Source organism: Ovis canadensis, chromosome 2 (assembly GCF_042477335.2).
Source record: "Ovis canadensis isolate MfBH-ARS-UI-01 breed Bighorn chromosome 2, ARS-UI_OviCan_v2, whole genome shotgun sequence".
In the NCBI taxonomy this organism is placed as follows: domain Eukaryota; kingdom Metazoa; phylum Chordata; class Mammalia; order Artiodactyla; family Bovidae; genus Ovis; species Ovis canadensis.
Window position 1 is genome coordinate 82,165,765 of NC_091246.1, and position 19,743 is coordinate 82,185,507.

A 19,743-nucleotide genomic window follows, 5' to 3' on the forward strand; every position below is an offset into this window, starting at 1 on the left:
GATAAGTATCAAAATCTTAGTACTGGAGGACAAAGATAAAGGATTACCTTTCATGTTATAATAATATAATATAATAATAGAAGTAAACTAATGGCATAATTTACTGAGTGAGGAGGATATATAATACATACTGGTGATTCCATAAAAGGCATTCACTCTGTGAGGTCGCTTAGGTTTAGAGTCAGAAGACAGAGTTCTGTTGCTTCTTTGGAGTGTTCTGGTAAGGTAAATCACCCACTAATGGATCTCCATATCCCCAATAACAGAAAGATGTCAATTTTGATGAGGCTATTGTAAGTCAAGAAGTGCAACACACACGTAAAACGGTGCTCTAAGAGAGCATCAGACAGCCTGGCCCCCACATCTGATCATTCTGGCAGAAGCCGGCACCCTTACGACACTTTGTGACACTTTAACCTCAAGGATCCAACTGAAGCAAAAAAACACAATTCAATGATTTAGGACTAGTGCGGGTGAGAGAGCTGTATTCTAATTCTGGCCCTACTTTATTTATTCATCTACAAAAACACCATTTCTACAGTGTAACAAAAATATATTGAATAGCAAATCTGCATTTATCCCTTCAAAAATAATGAGTCAAAAATGAAGAATACATTATACTTGGAAAGAAGACTGTCTTTTTATTTACAAAAAATATAAATAAATCATAAATTTGAAAAGTCTATTCAAGAAAATTATTTCTGAATTATATCTGAAAATTATTTCTGAAGATTCAGTAAAGGTAAAACTCATATAAATAAAACCTTAAGAAAAAAAAGCTAGGTGAGGTAAAAGGCTAGAACACAGGAAAAATAAGAATAATCAGTTCAAAGTATTTAATTTTTAAATTAAATACTGGTTTGGTTTGAGAAGGAAACGATGTGTCTATCCGAGACACTGTTGAAAATGAATTCTTCTCTGTGTTTGATCAAAGGTGTTAAGGTTTACCAAGGAAGAGTTTTAGAAATGTTTTTCTGATATTTTAGGGGGCAGTGAGAAAGCAGTTTTCATATAGTTAGCCTAATACAGACAGCAAGGGCACTGGAACAAGCATCCCACAGTGCATTAGCCCATGCAAAGCAATTATAATACACGCCGGTCACACGGCCATACAAAACCTCCAGACATAACCAAGAACACCAAAACACATACTGAAATGCATAAACACACTAAAACAGCTTCTCTGAGAGGAGTGTTAAAAATTCTTAAAGGCAAAAACTAACCTCAGGTTATACATGGAGTACAAGAAAACAACAGCATTAGTGATGCTGAAATGTGACAGTTATTAATCCAGAGGTGATTGCCCCCTAACAAAAGAGCCAGAAAGCTTCAGTAGTAGGAAAACATGATTTTCAAATGAGTTCACAATCACCAGTGCAATGTGAAAATGTAACCATCTCATAGCTCTGTTGGAAATATGCTCTTATATAAAGAAGAAAAAAACAAAAAAGGAAAATGTATACACACTGAATCTCTCTCTGGATCTAGCCCCGCATAGAGATGTTACAAAAGCACGAAGTGGTTTTCACAGACAAGTTGTAACACACAGCCATAATGAGCTTTTGAATCACCGATACTCACACATAAAAGGGGGCTCAATCGTCAGCAGGTGCTGCGGAGAATCTAGAATGTGAAGCATACGCCGCGGCATCTTTTTACAATGGTGTTAACAAATGTCAGTGTCTTGAGCTGAATGTGAGATGCATACATATGGAGTTAAAAGTGGGTGCTCCTGGTTGTTTCTTCCCCTTTCCACAGCCCTCCTATCTACACCTCCCCCAGAAATGCATCTGCTCTTTACTGGTGTCTATAGCAGTAATTATTAACAAGCACAGAAAAATGTAACTGCAATCAATCTTTTATTTCTTGATCAGGAATTCATCCCACACTTTAGGTTAAGGCAGGTGAATTCAGATTCAGCTTGGTAATTATCTGGCAGATGTTATAAGCAGCTGCCGTGAAGCACAGAACCCTGGCTATTATTACAGAAATATAAGCACCCCTGGCAGGGTGGAGTGTGAAGTGAGACAGAATGCATTCTGGTGAGGCTTCACATCTGGTTTTCCATAGAAAATAATGAAACCTGGAACTTCAACTGGCTGTTTCTGAACTCTTGAAACGCAAATTATCTACCCAGGCATGCACGAAGGCATACATGTTCAGTTCCTAGCCACCTCTCTTAAACGGCAATAAAGAAAGCCAGTTCATTGTTTCAATAAGCAATGCTTTACTAAAACCAATCAGTTACATAATTGAAACAATTAAAGTACATTTTTATTAAGTACTTACAATACATTTCTCCACCACTACCCCAGATTAAGCCAGTTTCTGAGAAATCAAGAAGAGGCATGGATGGAGCCTAGATCAAGGCAATAACTACAACATTTGACTGGCACTTAAAGTCATGGTTTCATTCACAGCAATGGAAGGATTAGACTTTCTGTTTGGGAGAAATCACCTACATAGTTTTCAAAGTAATTTTAAACCTTTTGTTTGTGAAAAGCAAGTGAAAGGGAGAAGAAAGGGCCAAAACCACTTCATGCAAAACGTATGGAACATGCTGCTCGGCCCTGGTCAATCTAAATGGCTATTTGTTTTATCATCTGACAAATTTACTTGCAAAAGGATTCTATTATTCTCATTTCCTTTTATCATTTACCCAATGAGTCAAGACTATAACCATGTAAATCACAGCTTTAATAGTATGTCCGAGAAGGAATCAAGGTGATTTGTGGGTATGTTTGTGAGTGTGTGTGTGTATGCACCCTTTTAAGAAAGAATGACTGATAGACTGATTTCCAGAGGAGAGAAGGTTGTAGGAGTTTTCTTATTTTCTCTTTCTAATGTAAGATACTACATTACATTTTGCTTCCTGGGATACTAAAGCAACTATTTATGAATCTCTAGATATTTATGGATTTCTAGATACCCTTCACAGTCATAATAAACCTGCTGAAGGCATAAATGGGTAAATTCTGGTGCTACACCAGAGGATGGAAAAAAAAAAAAACGAAACAAATCAAAACAGGACAGGAGAAAAAGATTGTAGCCTGAAAATGTACTAGATAGCTTTTCAGCTCTTCTAGAGTTGACTAGGTGCAAGATTTAAGCTAAATCATTGTCACAGTGGTCTTATTTTCTGGCCAGTCTTTAAGTTCTGCAGGACATTTACAACTCAGAGGTAAAGTTAAAACCAAGTACCAATTCTAGTGCTCAGAGTGCCAAAAAGTGGACAGGAGACTTGCATTAGGGTTCATGACATAAGACAAGCATTTAGTTCAGTTCAGTTGCTCAGTCGTGTCTGACTCTTTGTGACCCCATGAATTGCTGCACACCAGGCCTCCCTGTCCATCACCAACTCCTGGAGTTCACTCAAACTCATGTCAGACAAGCATTATCACACAATAAATCAAATGATCAGTCATGAGGTCATCTGTTTAGATTACCTCTAAAATAAACAGCCTCTTGATGAAAGTGAAAGAGGAGAGTGAAAAAGTTGGCTTAAAGCTCAACATTCAGAAAACCAAGATCATGGCATCCAGTCCCATCACTTCATGGCAAATAGATGGGGAAACAGTGGAAATAGTGGCTGACTTTATTTTTCTGGGCTCCAAAATCACTGCACTGATCCCTAAAGTGTGGGATGAATTCCTGATCAAGGAATAAAAGATTGATTGCAGTTACATTTTTCTGGGCTTGTTAATAATTACTGCTATAGACACCAGTAAAGATGGTGACTGCAGCCATGAAATTAAAAGACACTTACTCCTTGGAAGGAAAGTTATGACCAACCTAGACAGCATATTAAAAAGCAGAGACATTACTCTGCCAACAAAAGTCTGTCTAGTCAAGGCTATGGTTTTTCCAGTGGTCATGTATGATGTGAGAGTTGGACTATAAAGGAAGTTGAGCACCGAAGAATTGATGCTTTTGAACTGTAGTGTTGGAGAAGACTCTTGAGAGTCCCTTGGACTGCAAGGAGATCCAACCAGTCCATCCTAAAGGAGATCAGTCCTCAGTGCTCATTGGAAGAACTGATGTTGAAGCTGAAAATAATACTTTGGCCGCCTGATGCGAAGAACTGACTCATTTGAAAAGACCCTGATGCTGGGAAAGACTGAGGGCAGGGAGAGAAGGGGATGACAGAGGATGAGATGGTTGGATGGCATCATCAACTCGATGGACGTGGGTTTGGGTGGATTCAGGGAGTTGGTGATGGACAGGGAGGCCTGGCCTGCTGCAGTTCATGGGGTCGCAAAGAGTTGGACATGACTGAGAGACTGAACTGAACTGCAAATAAAGAGTCTGCATGTAGATCCTTATCATTCATCTTTGAAGGAAAAGGAATGGATACTAGCCTGCAAGTGGTGAGGAGAGCACTTAATATTTCTCTTTCACTTACTGTAGAGGCACTGAAATTTTTAATGATCTTCACTCTTACTTGCATGATTAATAAAATAATCATGACAGTGTCACATGACCTGATGATCTGTTTATTATAAAATAAAAGCCAAAAAGGCATTAAAAATATGAAAGCCCTTAGTGAAATTCCACCCTAAAAATAAAAATCTCCTTTATATAAGACAACAGAACCCACTCTAAACAGCATGTACTTTTTGCTTTTTATCAACAGAAAAATGAAAAACAGATTTTAAATACAATCTTTCTTACCTAAGCTCTACCAATATGTATTTTATAAAATAAAAATACAGAATGCAATCAGTAAGACCATATTAATACAAAAAAGTCTCTCATACTAGTATTCATCACATCAATTTAAAGTAAACAATCTTTCTTTAAATTCTTATTTTACTATTTTATCAATTATACATTCAATGCAAATATTCAATTATTAATGATAGAGGAAAAAAAGGCAAGCTATTACATTCTTAAGGTGTGACAATGAGGTTATGTTGTGATTTTTATGCTGGCTCAAGAAAAGTTTAGTGATTTAAAAAACAAACCACATATATGACATGCTTTTAATACATTATGGGATGATGAGATATTTAAATTCTTCTTCACAAACTAGCCTGTATGAGTACCATCAGACCATAACACCATTTTTGTGAATTCTCTTGTATGGGTTGAAAAGCAGTTCAACAAAGGGAAAATTATGGGTTAGATTGCTTCTATATAATCTTGGCTGACCCCTAAAGAACTGGCTTACTAGGGAATATTCATACAGATATTTAGGTAGTGCAATTTGCTATACTGAGGCCCATCCAAACTTCTATGTAAGTTCCTAAGTGTGGAGCATCCTGCTCAATAAAAGAAATCTCATATCTTGTATAAAGATTTTTGCAGAAATCACTGGAAAATTAAAAATAATAATGGTAGGCAACATTGTTTTGAAATATTGTTGTCCCTAGGTATCTGCAGGGGATTGACTCCAGGTGCTTTGGAGACCAAAAGCCATGGATGCTCAAATCCCTTATATATGAAATGCCAGAGTACAGCTGACCCTCTGTATCCACAAGTCTTCCATCTACGGATTAAATCAATCTCAGATGGAAATTTGGATCCAAGGTTGGCTACACCTTAAGATATGAAACCCACAGAGACCCAACTATATAGTTACTGAAACAAATCTATGCATATTTGGACCTGAGAATTTCAAACCTGTGTTGTTCAAGGGTCAACTGCATTTCAGTACTGTTAGTATTAAGAAGTTATTGACTGCAGATATACTCTCCCAAAGTCTACAATCAATGCAATCAATAACTTTTCAGGAATAGCCAAATTCTTCAGTGATTATTAAATGTATGATCATTTTTGTATATCAAACAGAAGTATGCACTGAGAAAATTCAGATTAATAGACTGAAATTCCTTTACTTCCCAAGCCAAACTATGGTCCAAATGACACTTACTTTATGTCAGGCCCAATGAGAGAATGTCTTCTCAACAGAGCTCGTGCCTGGGCATTGGTTAAACTGATAGTAGATTCTTCATTAATACACAAGAGGCAGTCCCCAACAGCAATCCGACCATCTCGGCTAATGGCACCTCCGTGAATAATGCTTCGAACAATCACCCCCAAGCCGTCTTTATTAGCACTTACTGTCATTCCTAAGGAAAAGGAGGAACACATGTTAAATACATGACTTTCACAGTCTCCCACAGCAATAAAAATAAAAACAAAAACAAACAAATGAGACCTAATCAAACTTACAAGCTTTCTGCATACCAAAGGAAACCATAAACAAAAAGACAACTTATGGACTGGAAGAAAATCTTTGCAAATGATGAGACCAACAAGAGCTTAATTTCCAAAATATACAAATAGCTCATACAACTATAACAACCAAAAAACCAACAACTCCATCAAAAAAAGAGCATGAGACCTAAACAGACGTTTCTCCAAAGACATACAGATGGACAACAGGCACGTGAAAGGATCTCAACATTGCTAAGCATTTAGAAATGCAAATGAAATGGGTACAATGAGGTACCACTTCATACTGGTCAGAACTGCCATCACTAAAAAGTCTACAAATAACAAATGCTGAAGGGGATGTGGAGGAAAGGGAACCCTCCACACTGATGATAGAAATGCAAATTGGTACAGCCCCTATGGAAAACACTATGGAGATTCCTCAAAAAACAAAAAAACAGAACTGTCATATGATCCAGTAATCCATTCCTGGGTATATATCTAGAAAAAATTGTAACTCAAAAAGATTTATGCACACCATTTACAATACACAGCACACCACTTGCAATAACCAAGATACAGAAACAACTTAAATGTCCAAAGATAGATGAATGGATAAAGATGTGGATAAAGATATACACACATACATACACAAATACATACACACAATGCAACAGTACTCAGCCATAAAAAGAAATGAAATAATGCCATTTGCAGCAGCAAGGGTAAACGGAGAGATCATCATACTAAATTAAGTCAGAAAGACAAAGACAAATACCATTTGATCCCACTTACATGTGGAATCTAAAATATGACAAAAATTATTTACAAAAGAAAACAGACTCACAGTAAGTACAGACTTGTGGTTGCCAAGGGGCGGGGATGGGGTGGGGCATGTGGATGAATTGGGAGTTTAGAATTAGTAAATGTAAACTATTGTGTACATTTGTAACTGAACCACTTTGCTATAAACCAAAAACTAACACAAAATTGTAAATCTACTATAACTTAATAAAATATATTTTTTAAAAGCATGACTTTCAAATTCAATTAATTTGAATTTATTAATCTCTACAGATTCATATATTTAAAAAAAAAACAATAACTTTTTAAGCTTTGGACCATAAGAAAGGCTGAGCACTGAAGAACTGATGCCTTTAAAGTGTGGTGTTGGAGAAGATTCTTGAGAGTCCCTTGGACTTCAAGGAGATCAAGCCAATCAATTCTAAAGGAAATCAATCCCGAATATTCACTGGAGGGACTGTTGCTGAAGCAGAAGCTTCAACACTTTGGTCACCTAATTTGAAGAGCCAACTCATTAGAAAAGATCCTGATGCTGGAAAAGATTGAAGGCAGGAGGAAAAGTGGACGAAAGAGGATGAGATGGTTGGATGGCATCACCAACTCAACAGACATGAGCTTGAGCAAGATCTGGGAGATGGTGAAGGACAGGGAAGCTGGGCAGGCTGCAATCCATGGGGTTGCAAAGAATTGGACAAGACTGAGCAACTGAACAACAACAACACTTTTTAAGCAGTAAAAACAATCAAAAGGAAAGGAAAACATGAGTTTCAAATATTTTTAAAGTCAATTTAGAAATGTTTCTGAGACTTTATCTAAAGACACTCCACATTAAATATGTTAGAGATGAAACAGGGTCTACACTGTGGAGTGAATGTAGCTTAACCTATGTGATGTGTCTCCACTACACTGAAAGCTGAGGGAAAATATTTTGATAGTATCAAATCAATTTTATAATAATAGTTCATCTCCTACACATATGAAAGAATACAGAGCAGGCCTACAAGTAGAAAATCAGTTCTCTAAATTAAGAAACTCTGCCATTACCTTATTTCTAGATCATTTATTCATTTGGCATATGTTTACTATATGTTTTCTTCACGCTGGTGACATAATATAAAGAAGCATACAAAGAGGACACAGACGGTGAGACATACCATGTACTTGGATTGGAAGAATCAGGATTGTTAAAATGACTATCCCTGGGTTAAGATGATCCCTGGGGGAATGGCATGGCAACTCACTCCAGTATTCATGCCGGGGGAATCCCATGGATAGAGGAGCCTGGTGGGTTACGGTCCGTAGGGTCTCACAGAGTCACACACGACTGAAGCGACTTAGCACATGCACACATGCTATCTAAAGTAATCCACATATTCAATGCAATCTCTACCAGAGTCAGTCTGGTTCAGTCACTCAGTTGTATCCAACTCTCTGCATACCTGTGGGCTGCAGCATGCCAGATTTCCCTGTCCTTCAACAGCTCCCAGAGCTTGCTCAAAATCGTGTCCATCGAGCTGGTGATGCCATCCAACCATCTCATCCTCTGTCGTCCCCTTTCCCTCCTGCCTTCAATTTTTCCTAGCATCAGGGTTTTTTCTAATGAGTCAGTTCTTTGCATCAGGTGGCCAAAGTATTGGAGCTTCAGCTTCAACATTAGTCCTTCCAATGAATATTCAGGACTGATTTCCTTTAGGATTGACTGGTTCGATCTCCTTGGTGTCCAAGGGACTCTCAAGAGTCCTCTTCAACTCCACAGTTCAAAAGCATCAATTCTTTGGCACTCAGCTTTCTTAATGGTTCAACTCTCACATCCATACATGATTACTGGAAAAACCACAGCATTGACGAGACAGACCTTTGTCAGCTAAGTAACGTCTCTGCTTTTTAATATGCTGTCTAGGTTGGTCATAGCTTTTCTTCCAAGGAGCCAGCGTCTTTTAATTTCATGGCTTCTGTCACCATCTGCAGTGATTCTGGAGCCCAAGAAAATAAAGTCTGTCACTGTTTCCATTGTTTCTCCATCTATTTGCCATGAAGTAATGGACTGGATGCCATGATCTTAGTTTTCTGGATGTTGAGTTGGCATGCCAATGGTAATTTGATAGGGTTAAATATTCAAGCCAAACCCTATCAAATTACCAATGGCATTTTTCACAGAACTAGAACAAAAAATTTTACAATTTTTATGGAAACACAAAAGACCTCAAAGAGCCAAAACAATCTTAAGAAGGAAAAACGGGGCTGGAGGAATCAACCTTCCTGACTTCAGACTATACTAAAAAGCTACGGTCATCAAGTAAGCATGGTACTGGCACAAAGACACAAATACAGACTAGTGGAGCAAGACAGAAAGCCGAGAGATAGACCCACACAGCTATGGGAGGCAAGAATATACGGTGGAGAAAAGACAGCCTCTTCAATAAGTGGTGCTGGGAAAACTGGGTAGCTACATGTAAAAGAACGAAACTAGAATACTCCCTAACACCATACACAAAAATAAACTCAAAATGGATTAAAGACTTAAATGTAAGGCTAGACACTATAAAACTCTTTGACCCACCTCTTAAGACAATGAAAATAAAAACAAAAAAAAAAAATAGGATTTAATGAAACTTAAAAGTTTTTGCACAGCAAAGGAAACTTAATAATATGAAAGAACATTTCTTAGAATGGGAGAAAATAATTGCAAATGAGAAAACTGACCATGGATTAATCTCCAAAATATATAGGTAGCTCATGCAGCTGAATAGCAGAAAAAAACAACCTAATCAAAAAATGGACAGAGACCTAAGAAAACATTCCTCCAAAGAAGGCATACAGATGGCCAATAAGCACAGAAAAAGATGCTCAATGTTGCTCATTATTAGAGAAATGCAAATCTAAGCTATCATGAGGTACTACCTCACATCAATCAAAATGGCCATCATCAAAAAACCTACAAACAATAAATGCTGGAGAGGATGTGGAGAAAGGGGAACCCTCTTGCACTGTTACGGGGAATGTAAACTGATACAGCCACTATAACAGTACAGAGATATCTTTTAAAACCACCATATAACGCAGCAATCCCACTAATTCTAAGAAATTCACAACTAAAAAAGACACATATACCCCAGTGTTCAAGCAGCACTATTTACAACAGCTAGGATATGGAAGCAACCTAGATGTTCATCCACAGATGAATGGATAAAGAAGTTGAAAGAAGCTGTGGTACATATTGGTACATATATAAAATGTAGCTATCACTCAACCATAAAAAGGAAGAAATATGAGTCAGTAGTGAGGTAGATGAACCTAGAGCCTGTTATACAGAGCGAGGTAATTCAGAGAAAAACAAATATAGTATATTAAAGCATATATATGGAATCCAGGAAAATGGTACTGATGAACCCATCTGCAGGGAAGGAACAGAAACACAGACATAGAAAATGCACTTGTGGACACAGCGCGTGGGACAAATTGAGAAAGTAGCATTGACGTATATATATACTGCCTTGTGTGAAACAGATAGCTTCTGGGAAGCTGATATATAACACAGGGAGCCCAGCCTGGCACTCTGTGATGACCTGGAGGGGTGGAATTGGGTGGGGGCTCAAGATGGAGGGGATACATACATAGTTTTGATTCATTACACACACACACACACACACACACACACAGAGTTATGACTGATTCATGATGTTATAAGGCAGAAACCAACACAACAATTATCTTCCAGGGGATATTGCCAACCCAAGGATCAAACATGGGTCTCCTGCATCACAGGCACATTCTTGACCATATGAGCCACCACAGAAGTCCAACAAAAATAAATAAAAATAATTTTTTAAAAAAAGCATAATAGAATTACTAAGAAGCTTGTATTTAAGTCTTATCCGCAGTGCCTATCACACTGCCTAAATGTACGGTAGTCAGCTGAATTAAACTGATGTAAACATTAATCTATTACTGCATTATTTCCAAATCTGAACTTCAATAGATCCAGATTTCAATTTCTGTGCTCTTGGCATGGTCTCTGGATGATTCATAGGAAATACAGTAAGTATAAAATTGAATTCCCGAGTCTCTATTTACCCTTATTTCTCCATCTGTCCTCCTGTTTTTGTTTACAGCACCACCATACTATTCTCCCTTTTTCACTACAGGAGAGTGAAAAAGCTGGCTTAAAACTCAACATTCAGAAAACTAAGATGATGGAATCTAGTCCCATCACTTCATGGCAAATAGATGGAGAAACACTGACAGACTTTATTTTCTTGGGCTCCAAAATCACTGCAGATGGTGACTGTAGCCATGAAATTAAAAGACACTTGCTCCTTGGAAGAAAAGCAATGACAAACCTAGACAGCATATTAAAAAGGAGAGACATTACTTTGCCAACAAAGGTCCATCTAGTCAAAGCTACAGTTTTTCCAGTAGTCATGTATGGATGTGAGAGTGGACCATAAAGAAGGTTGAGTGCCAAAGAATTGATGCTTTTGAACTGTGGAGCTGGAGAAGTCTTGAGAGTCCCCTGGACTGCAAGGAGATCCAACCAGTCAATCCTAAAGGAAATCAATTCTGAATATTCATCGGAAGGACCAGTGCTGGTGTTGAAGCTCCAATACTTTGGCCATCTGATGTGAAGAGCCGACTCATTAGAAAAGACCCTGATGCTAGGAAAGACTGAAGGCTGGAGAAGGGAATGACAGAGGATGACATGGCTGGACGGCATCACAACTCGATGGACATGAGTTTGAGCAAGCTCAGGGAGATGGTGAAGGACAGGGAAGCCTGGCGTGCTGCAGTCCATGGGGTCGCAGAGTCAGACATGACTGAGCGACTGAACAACAATACTCTCCATTATTCAAAGCAGTAATGTTGGTGTGGTTCTGGCTTCTTACCCCTCCTTCACTCCCAAAATCTAATCCATCAGCAAGTTCCATCATTTCTATTCCCAAAACTTACCTTGAATTCATTCACTTTTCTCCATGTCCATACTAAACAGGACCAAGCTATCACTTCTCACCATCACGCCTCACCTTTTGAGCCACCATTGTAATTGTCCACCTGACTTCCAAAGTTATTCCCGCCATTTCATTCTTCTCACAGCAGACAAATCATATCACATGATTCTCTATGCTAACAATATTTTTAATAGTTTCCTATTGTGCAAACATACAACATACCTACAATACATGGCTCTGCCTATATGGAACTCCTGGCATGGTCCTCCTGATGGGCAGCTGTCTTTTGGGCCGTGTCCTCTTTGCCTCCCCACCACGTTCTAGTAACAATGCCTTTCAGAAATACACTACGCCTCCCTTTTCAGAGTCCTTGCCTGACACCCATTTTCTGCAGCTCTTGCACAGCTAACAACTTCTCATTCTTGAATATCACTTCTTCAGGAAAACATTCTCAACAAATCCATTTGAATTGTTCCTTCTCCCCCTACTCTCAACTACACCTTTAAAAATATCAAACCTATTGAAACTTTTGGCCGCCTGATGCGAAGAACTGACTCACTGGAAAAGACCCAGGTCTTTTCCACAAGATGATGGGGAAGATTGAAGGCAGGAGGAGAAGGGTACGGAGGATGAGATGGTTGGATGGCATCACCATCTTGATGGACATGAGTTTGAGCAAGCTCTGGAAGGTGGTGATGGACAGGGAAGGCTGGCGTGCTGCAGTCCATGGGGTAGCAGAGTTGGACACGACAGAGCAACTGAACTGAACTGATTGAAATTTTAAAATTTACATAAAGTAATATATAAATAATACAATTTCATTTAAAATCAAGTACTAAAAGTTCCTTTCAAAACAAGATTATATGATTAAACAATATAAGGAGAGATGTAAGTCAATAAGGATATTTACAAAGACTTTGAAAGAAGCCACTAACTCATTTTTAGGTTTCCATAATTTTTAAAAGAAAGAAATCCTCTCTAACAGTCACGTCTGACTCTTCAGGACCCCATAGACTGTAGCCTGCCATGCTCTTCTGTCCATGGAATTCTTCAGGCAAGAATACTGGAGTGGGTTGCCATTCCCTTCTCCAGGGAACCCTCCCAATTCAGGGATCAAACCCAGGTCTCTTACAGATTCTTTAATATCTGAGCCACTCAGTTCAGTTCAGTTCAGTTCAGTCACTCAGTCATGTCTGACTCTTTTGAGCCACTAGGGAAGCCCAAATATTAACTGTAATTATACCACATTACACATGATATTTAAAATATTTTTAAAGAAGTGATCCTGACTATAATATGTTCCCAGACTGATATTTCATGCCTGGAAAGGAGCCACCCAGACTTCTAGTTACCATATGCAGATAGAAATGAGCTATTAATTGAATATACTTTAAAAGATTTTGTTAAGACTCATACAAATGAGTTTTAAGTATATTGTCATTAAGGAAACACCTCTGCTTATCATAAACCAACAAACAAGTTTAGACACTTCTTCAAACGAGGTGGGTTTCTTATGAGCAAAGAGGCTGGTTCTGAAATGTTTCAGTAAGCACTCTGGTTTGCCCTAATGCTGCCATGTTAACTACCAAGTCCCGTGAGACAACTATAGTTTAAAAAAAAAATGCAAGACTACAAAACACAATTTAACTCAGTGGCCCCTCCTGGGAATCTCACCCATCATCTTATTCTCACTGGCACCATGCATCCTACAATAAAGAAAGCCACAGACATGCGACAAGTTTTCGCAAGCTATGTCCAACACGACCTCTAAAGTCTTTCTTAACAGCATATTTAACTCATGACTCTACCAGTTACGAAAGCTATCAGGTCAGGTCAACCATATTAAAATAAGAAGTTGACATCAGTTAGCTCAGCTTATACTTTCCTTTCACCAAATGATCACTTTTAGGTTTCAGCAACTTCAAGGAAGTATCTACTGACTGTAGATATTACAACTTTGGTTGTAACTTGTAAGATCTCTCAATTTTGTCCAAAAAATGTACAGGACAATTGTCCAAACCATGTACTGCAGAAACAGAGAACTGGTTCCAAATCTGACTTGCAGCACTTCTCATCAGTGTGGCTTTGGGCAACGGACTTAACCTCACACTGGTCTGCAGTTTACTCATCTAAACAATGGGGATAATGTCCACGTTTGGGGTTATTTTTTGAGAAGAGCACATGCAATGTTCCTTTCAAAGTGCTCAATTAAGTACAAAAGAAAAACAGAAGAAAGTGCACAGAATATATTTTAAAAGGCATCTCTACTACAATCCACAAATATATCACTTTCTAAAGGCTAAATGCAAATTGTAATTCACTTCAAAATTAGGCTTGTTATTACAACAGTGCTAACACAGCCTTGGGTGACTTAAGGACTCAGGTGCCTTGTGTGATGAGCAAAAATCAGAGACAGATTCTGGTGTGAGCTCTGGTTCCACCCTGTAAGGGCTGAGCTCTTCCAGAGAAATTCCTGAGTCTATTTATGTTCTAGCACTTCATCGGTGAAGAAAAGGTAACACTTTCCTTCTTACTGTTTTACCTTTGCTTTTTACCTTTCAGATTCTAACACAAAGTAATTAGCCAATGTACAACAGATCTATCAAAAATCATCAATTAAATTTTTCAAAGGTCACTACACCCATGTGTACATATGTGTGCATATAATATCCCCCCTGCCAAGGAAATGTAACAAATTTTGTCACTACTTCAGCTTCAACTCTCACCTTGCCTGCCATTGTGCCACATTTCATCCACACCAAACACACTCAGTGATGTTTCACAATTCTCTGCCTTGGCTCTAGCAGCTTCCAATGTTTCCAATGCCTCAACTAAGTGGTAAAATCTATTTCTTTTTCCAGGATGAAATCAAACATCTTCTCTCCTTTAACATCTGTCTAAACTCCAAACTCGGAGAGGAGGGCTTGGCCACTCCTTCATTTAAGCTTTCAGTGTTCTTTGTGTGAATGTCACTCATGGCAGGTATGATATGTTAATGCAATGAGGGTTCTACACGTCAGTCAGTCTACTCTCCCAAACTCATGCTCCTTGAAGAAAACAATTATATCATGGCATCTAGAATAGTGGCCAGAATACAGAAATAATGTTTAGAGTTGAGTAAATACATAAGCTAGAAGAGGGTTTCTCATACAGGCTCTGCAAAATTTCTGTCTTATGAGTTAACTTTAAAAATGGGTTCTGTGGCCAATGATGTGTGAGAAATGCTGCATCTTGGAACATGCACTTACAGATACCCAAGGCACAAGTGCAAAGCTACTGAGAGATGCTAACAGAAACACCTGTCTCCTTAAGTTTATCACATCCCAAACTTGGAACCCAAGTATAACTCCTGTTAACATCCTACAGAACTAGTGCTCCAAGTAACACGCTCTCACAAACACTGAATTAGCAGATGAAATAATTCTGACACAGTTAGCTGTCTAGAGCACATATCCCATAATTAATGATTAGAGAAAGTTCTGTAGCTTCAGTTTTGTATCATTCTATTAAAGGTAATATATAAGAGATATTATAAACAACGAGAAATTCTCTGCTACAATTCTCCTTTTAGCTACTGTTGGTAGGACCCAGCCACCACCAAATGGAACAAAATCTAGGAGACAGATTGGAATCCCAATCACCAGCTACAGTGGTGTTGCTGCTTGACTCCTCTGCCAACTCCCAAATATATCAAGGAAACCAAATCCCACCATAGATACCACCATAAAGGATACTGGCTGGTTACATCCTAAGAGAAAGAAGACCTCTGACACAGAGCTAACCACAGAGTCTTAGACTGCAATCAGGCTTCTGGGGGAAATTATGCTTGACCCTATTTTCAGTACTGAGCACTAAACACAGAGCTGAATCATGTCACTGCCGAAGTCAAAAGAAGTATAAGTGTGAGCTGCCTTGAAATCATTTTAGCTAGTGTAATTAGGATTTTATTTCTACAGGCAGTCTTCTTTGCCCAGATCAGAAAATTTGAGAATTTTAATCAGTCACTATCTTTTATGGGTGGGAAACCCTCACACCTGGGAAGGACTGTTGAAGAACTGCATTAATGCTTCAGTAATGGCACACCTGACTGTCTTTTTAGTCTTTATTTCAGTGAATGAAAGAAATTAAATACAAACTAACACACACATAACTGGTACCATTCAAAGAAATTAATAATTTACTTTTCCAAAGAATTTAGAATTCCAAGCCACAGACTTCTCATTTTCTAAGAATTCCTTTCCTTTCCTGACTTTGTCTCATACACAATTTGCATATCTTTCACTTGAATGGAAATGAGGCTTGTGAATACTTTTAGATAATTAATGAGAGTGAGGGATTTAAGGTAGTCTGAAGTAAACTTGTTAACCATTTCAGATAACAATATTGAGTACAAAAAGGATTAACATTAAAATCATGGTAAATTTCATCACATCTATCTTCTTATCTACAGTTAAAAGTACTGACTCTATGTTCAACATTTCCTCTTGGCAAGGGGGTTAGGACAGAAGGTGTATGTGGAAAAGAAACTTACCTAAGCTAGAATTGCCTTTTGCTATCACAATAGTCCTCTCGAAAGATTCTCTGGGTGTATTGTGGAGCATGACACACTCAGCAGCAGAGGCCAGGGAACCTTGTGGAATTAAGAACTTGGAGCCCTGTCAGAAAATAAAAATAAGTCACGTGGAAAGGAAAACTAGACTTTGGAGTATGATTTCAACATCACCCATATTCTCCAGCTGGTTGTGCTTTACTCAGCAAGAACTTACACAACAAGTTCATAGGTTGTCTTTTGAAAATCTGAGCCTTAGGAGAGCACTGGCTCCAAACAGATAGAAAAGCCAGAGTAACCTAACCCTTCACTGCTCCCAACTTCACCATCATACACAGACTGTATCTTTAGAATGTCACCTTTCCAGTCGAATCAGTCAGCACAGGAGAATTCAGCTCTGCACTTGATGCAACTTCATTTGGTAGGTGAGATTCAGTCCATGCTCTTAAGCTGTCACATTCATAGTGCTGTTCAATAGCATTTGCAGGTGTATAGTCGTTCATGGTAAAGCCAGAAGCCGGCCCCATGCTCAAGTCCACTGAAGGCGCACTCTCATCCTGTCTTTGCAAGAGATTTTGGGCATATAGCTCCTCCAAGGACATCTGCAGATCAAGTACTGAATCTGAGGAATTTTCAGTAATATCCTGATGATTAAAGAACAAAATTAAAAATTATGGCCAGAACTGTATCAATGCATTTCCTAAGATCTTAATGAACAACTATTTAGTGAAAACCAAATGCAACATAATATTAAAAAGTATTAGCAGATGTACAAACTCACTGCTCAGCTTATATGTGGCATATGTTTATTTTTATAAATATGTATACTCTTCCTGCAAAACATACATCTATTACTGAGTCATACTACTATAATATACTAGTACTTAATAACCTTATTAAGATACAATATTTTGTTATACTCAAAAATAAAATTATTCAGTTCCATATACATAGGCAAGTAAATAACTTATATTTCTAAATCTCATTTTAAAATGAGGTTCATTTCTAATCTATCTGAAATTCTTATTAGTTCTAAGATTTAGAATATAAAGAATATGATATTGATTGAGTAGTTTCTACTTACAAGAACCTCTAAGAAAAAATTATTTGGATAGGGATTTGTAGGTATTTATGTAGTCAAACAGAAAGTCACACAATCTATATTTTTATAGGGAATTTTTTCTTAAGCACTCTGAAAGTTGCAGCAGAAAGGAACAGTACTAAGAAAAGTTGTCCTAAGATGTAGATTCCAATCCAGTATATTTATTAATAATAACATCACAGAACTTCTCTTTGTTGACAGTTGCTCATTCATGTCCGACTCTGCAACCCCATGGACTGCAGTATGCCAGGCTTCCTTGTCCATCACCAATTCCCAGAGCTTGCTCAAACTCATGTCTATCAAGTTGGTGATGCCATCCAACCATCTCATCCTCTGTTGTCCCCTTCTTTTCCTGCCTTCAATCTTCCCCAGCATCAGAGTCTTTTCTAATAGGTGGGATCCTCGCATCAGGAGGGCCAAAGTATTGGAGCTTCAGCATCAGTCCTTCCAGTGAATGTTCAGGATTGATTTCCTTTAGGATTGACTGGTTTGATCTTGGCTTTATGCAAAATAATTGCTAGAATTCCATGAAATTCTAAAATTCTACAGCTCTACATAAATATATATTATCTACTTACAACACATATATTGTATCACTTCTGTGCTTTGGACAAGTAGTATCCTAGGAACTGCTGTTGAATAAATGTATCAACTGTTCCTTCAATCCTTTTACTGATGTTTTTAAAATATAAGATCAGTGTATGAGTATATTATTATCAAAAATCATTCAGACCATACTGCACACAGATTACAGTATGAAAGTCTTCCTTCCCTGCACATTCTGCCAGTCCTTTCCTCAGTAGAAATAAAGGGCTGGCATTAGTTGGGTGTTTATTCATCAGAGTTTTTTATGTATCTGTATAATATATAAGTACACATGCACAAATATGCACATATTCATATCCATTTTTTAAAATTAAACTAAATACTAAATAGTATATTTCTACTTTTTTGAAGTATCTTTATACCTCAACATGAGAGATTTCCAATGTCAGTAAATATGTCATCATTGACATATTCTGAGTCATTGTGATATATACTACAAGTATTTCCAAGGTTGTCAATTGTCTTTTAAGTCTGTATATGTCATATACATAAATGTGCAGAAGTTAATGCCTTATGTAATCAAGAATTATGTAATTCTTTATTAAAACTATTTATGCAATCAGACTGGTCAATTTCTTTATGCTTCTGGTTTTATAAGCTGCTTAGAAAGTCCTCCTGCACAGAATAAATGAAATACTTTTTAGTATTTTTCTACAACTTTACAAATGGTTTGCTTTCAGATACAGTTTTAACCCATCTAGATTTATTTTTCAGAATTTGATGTCAGATATGCATCCTTTTCATTTTTTTTTCTAAATTGGCAATCAATCGCTTCAACACAATTTATTACACTTGTCTTGTTCAATCAAGTTTCTGTCTCTCTGGAATTATCAAACATTCCTGGTATAAAGAATTGAGGCAAGTGGGAAAATCATGCAAGCAACTAACATCTTTAAAATCCTCAGAAACAAAGGATAGAAAAGTATCATCCTCCACACTCCCAAAATCTAAGTAATAACCTGTTGGCTCATACAACCAACTTTTAGTCTTACGGAAAAAAAAAAAAAAAACCCACAAAGTACTTAATAGAATAGTGGTTAGCTTCTGTATTTCTAAATTAATCATAATAATTAGCAGAGGTCATCCTTACTACTCCTCAAATAAAGGTGGCAATCAAAACTACTTTCTACCAGAAAAAGAGGTCAAGTTGCCCTTGTTAGCTTGGGTTTACTAGAAACCATGTAACAGAAATCTCCATGCATTATTCATGAAGGAGTTAACACTGACACATATGAAAGAAAGAGCTCATCAACACAGCAGACAACACACGCCGACTTCAGAAACATTTCTGGTTGCTGAACAACAACTAGTTTATTTTTAAGTCTTATGGATCTAAAAGAAAAGCAGTTCTTCCCTCATAAGTGAAGTGAAGTCGCTCAGTCGTGTCCGACTCTTTGCGACCCCCTGGACTATAGCCCACCAGGCTCTTCTGTCCATGGGATTCTCCAGGCAAGAATACTGGAGTGGGTTGCCATTTCATTCTCCATCTTCCCTCATAAGATGTGCAAAAATAACCACAATTTCCCAGTACAACTTGGTATCTAAACTGGAATCTTTCAAAAATCCACCTTAATAGGCAC

General features: G+C 37.8%; 1 protein-coding gene across 10 annotated transcripts in view; it reads right to left on the reverse strand.

Moving 5' to 3' along the window:
* MPDZ (multiple PDZ domain crumbs cell polarity complex component) overlaps positions 1-19,743 on the reverse strand; it is a 175,573-nt gene that overhangs the window by 61,069 nt on the left and 94,761 nt on the right. For all 10 annotated transcript variants that reach the window (XM_069576572.1, XM_069576571.1, XM_069576568.1 and 7 more), the window contains 3 exons: positions 16,815-17,099; positions 16,438-16,561; positions 5,873-6,071 (listed from right to left, as the gene is read on the reverse strand). In XM_069576572.1, coding sequence (XP_069432673.1) covers positions 5,873-6,071; positions 16,438-16,561; positions 16,815-17,099 — 608 coding nt within the window. The remainder of the gene's footprint in view (positions 1-5,872; positions 6,072-16,437; positions 16,562-16,814; positions 17,100-19,743) is intronic.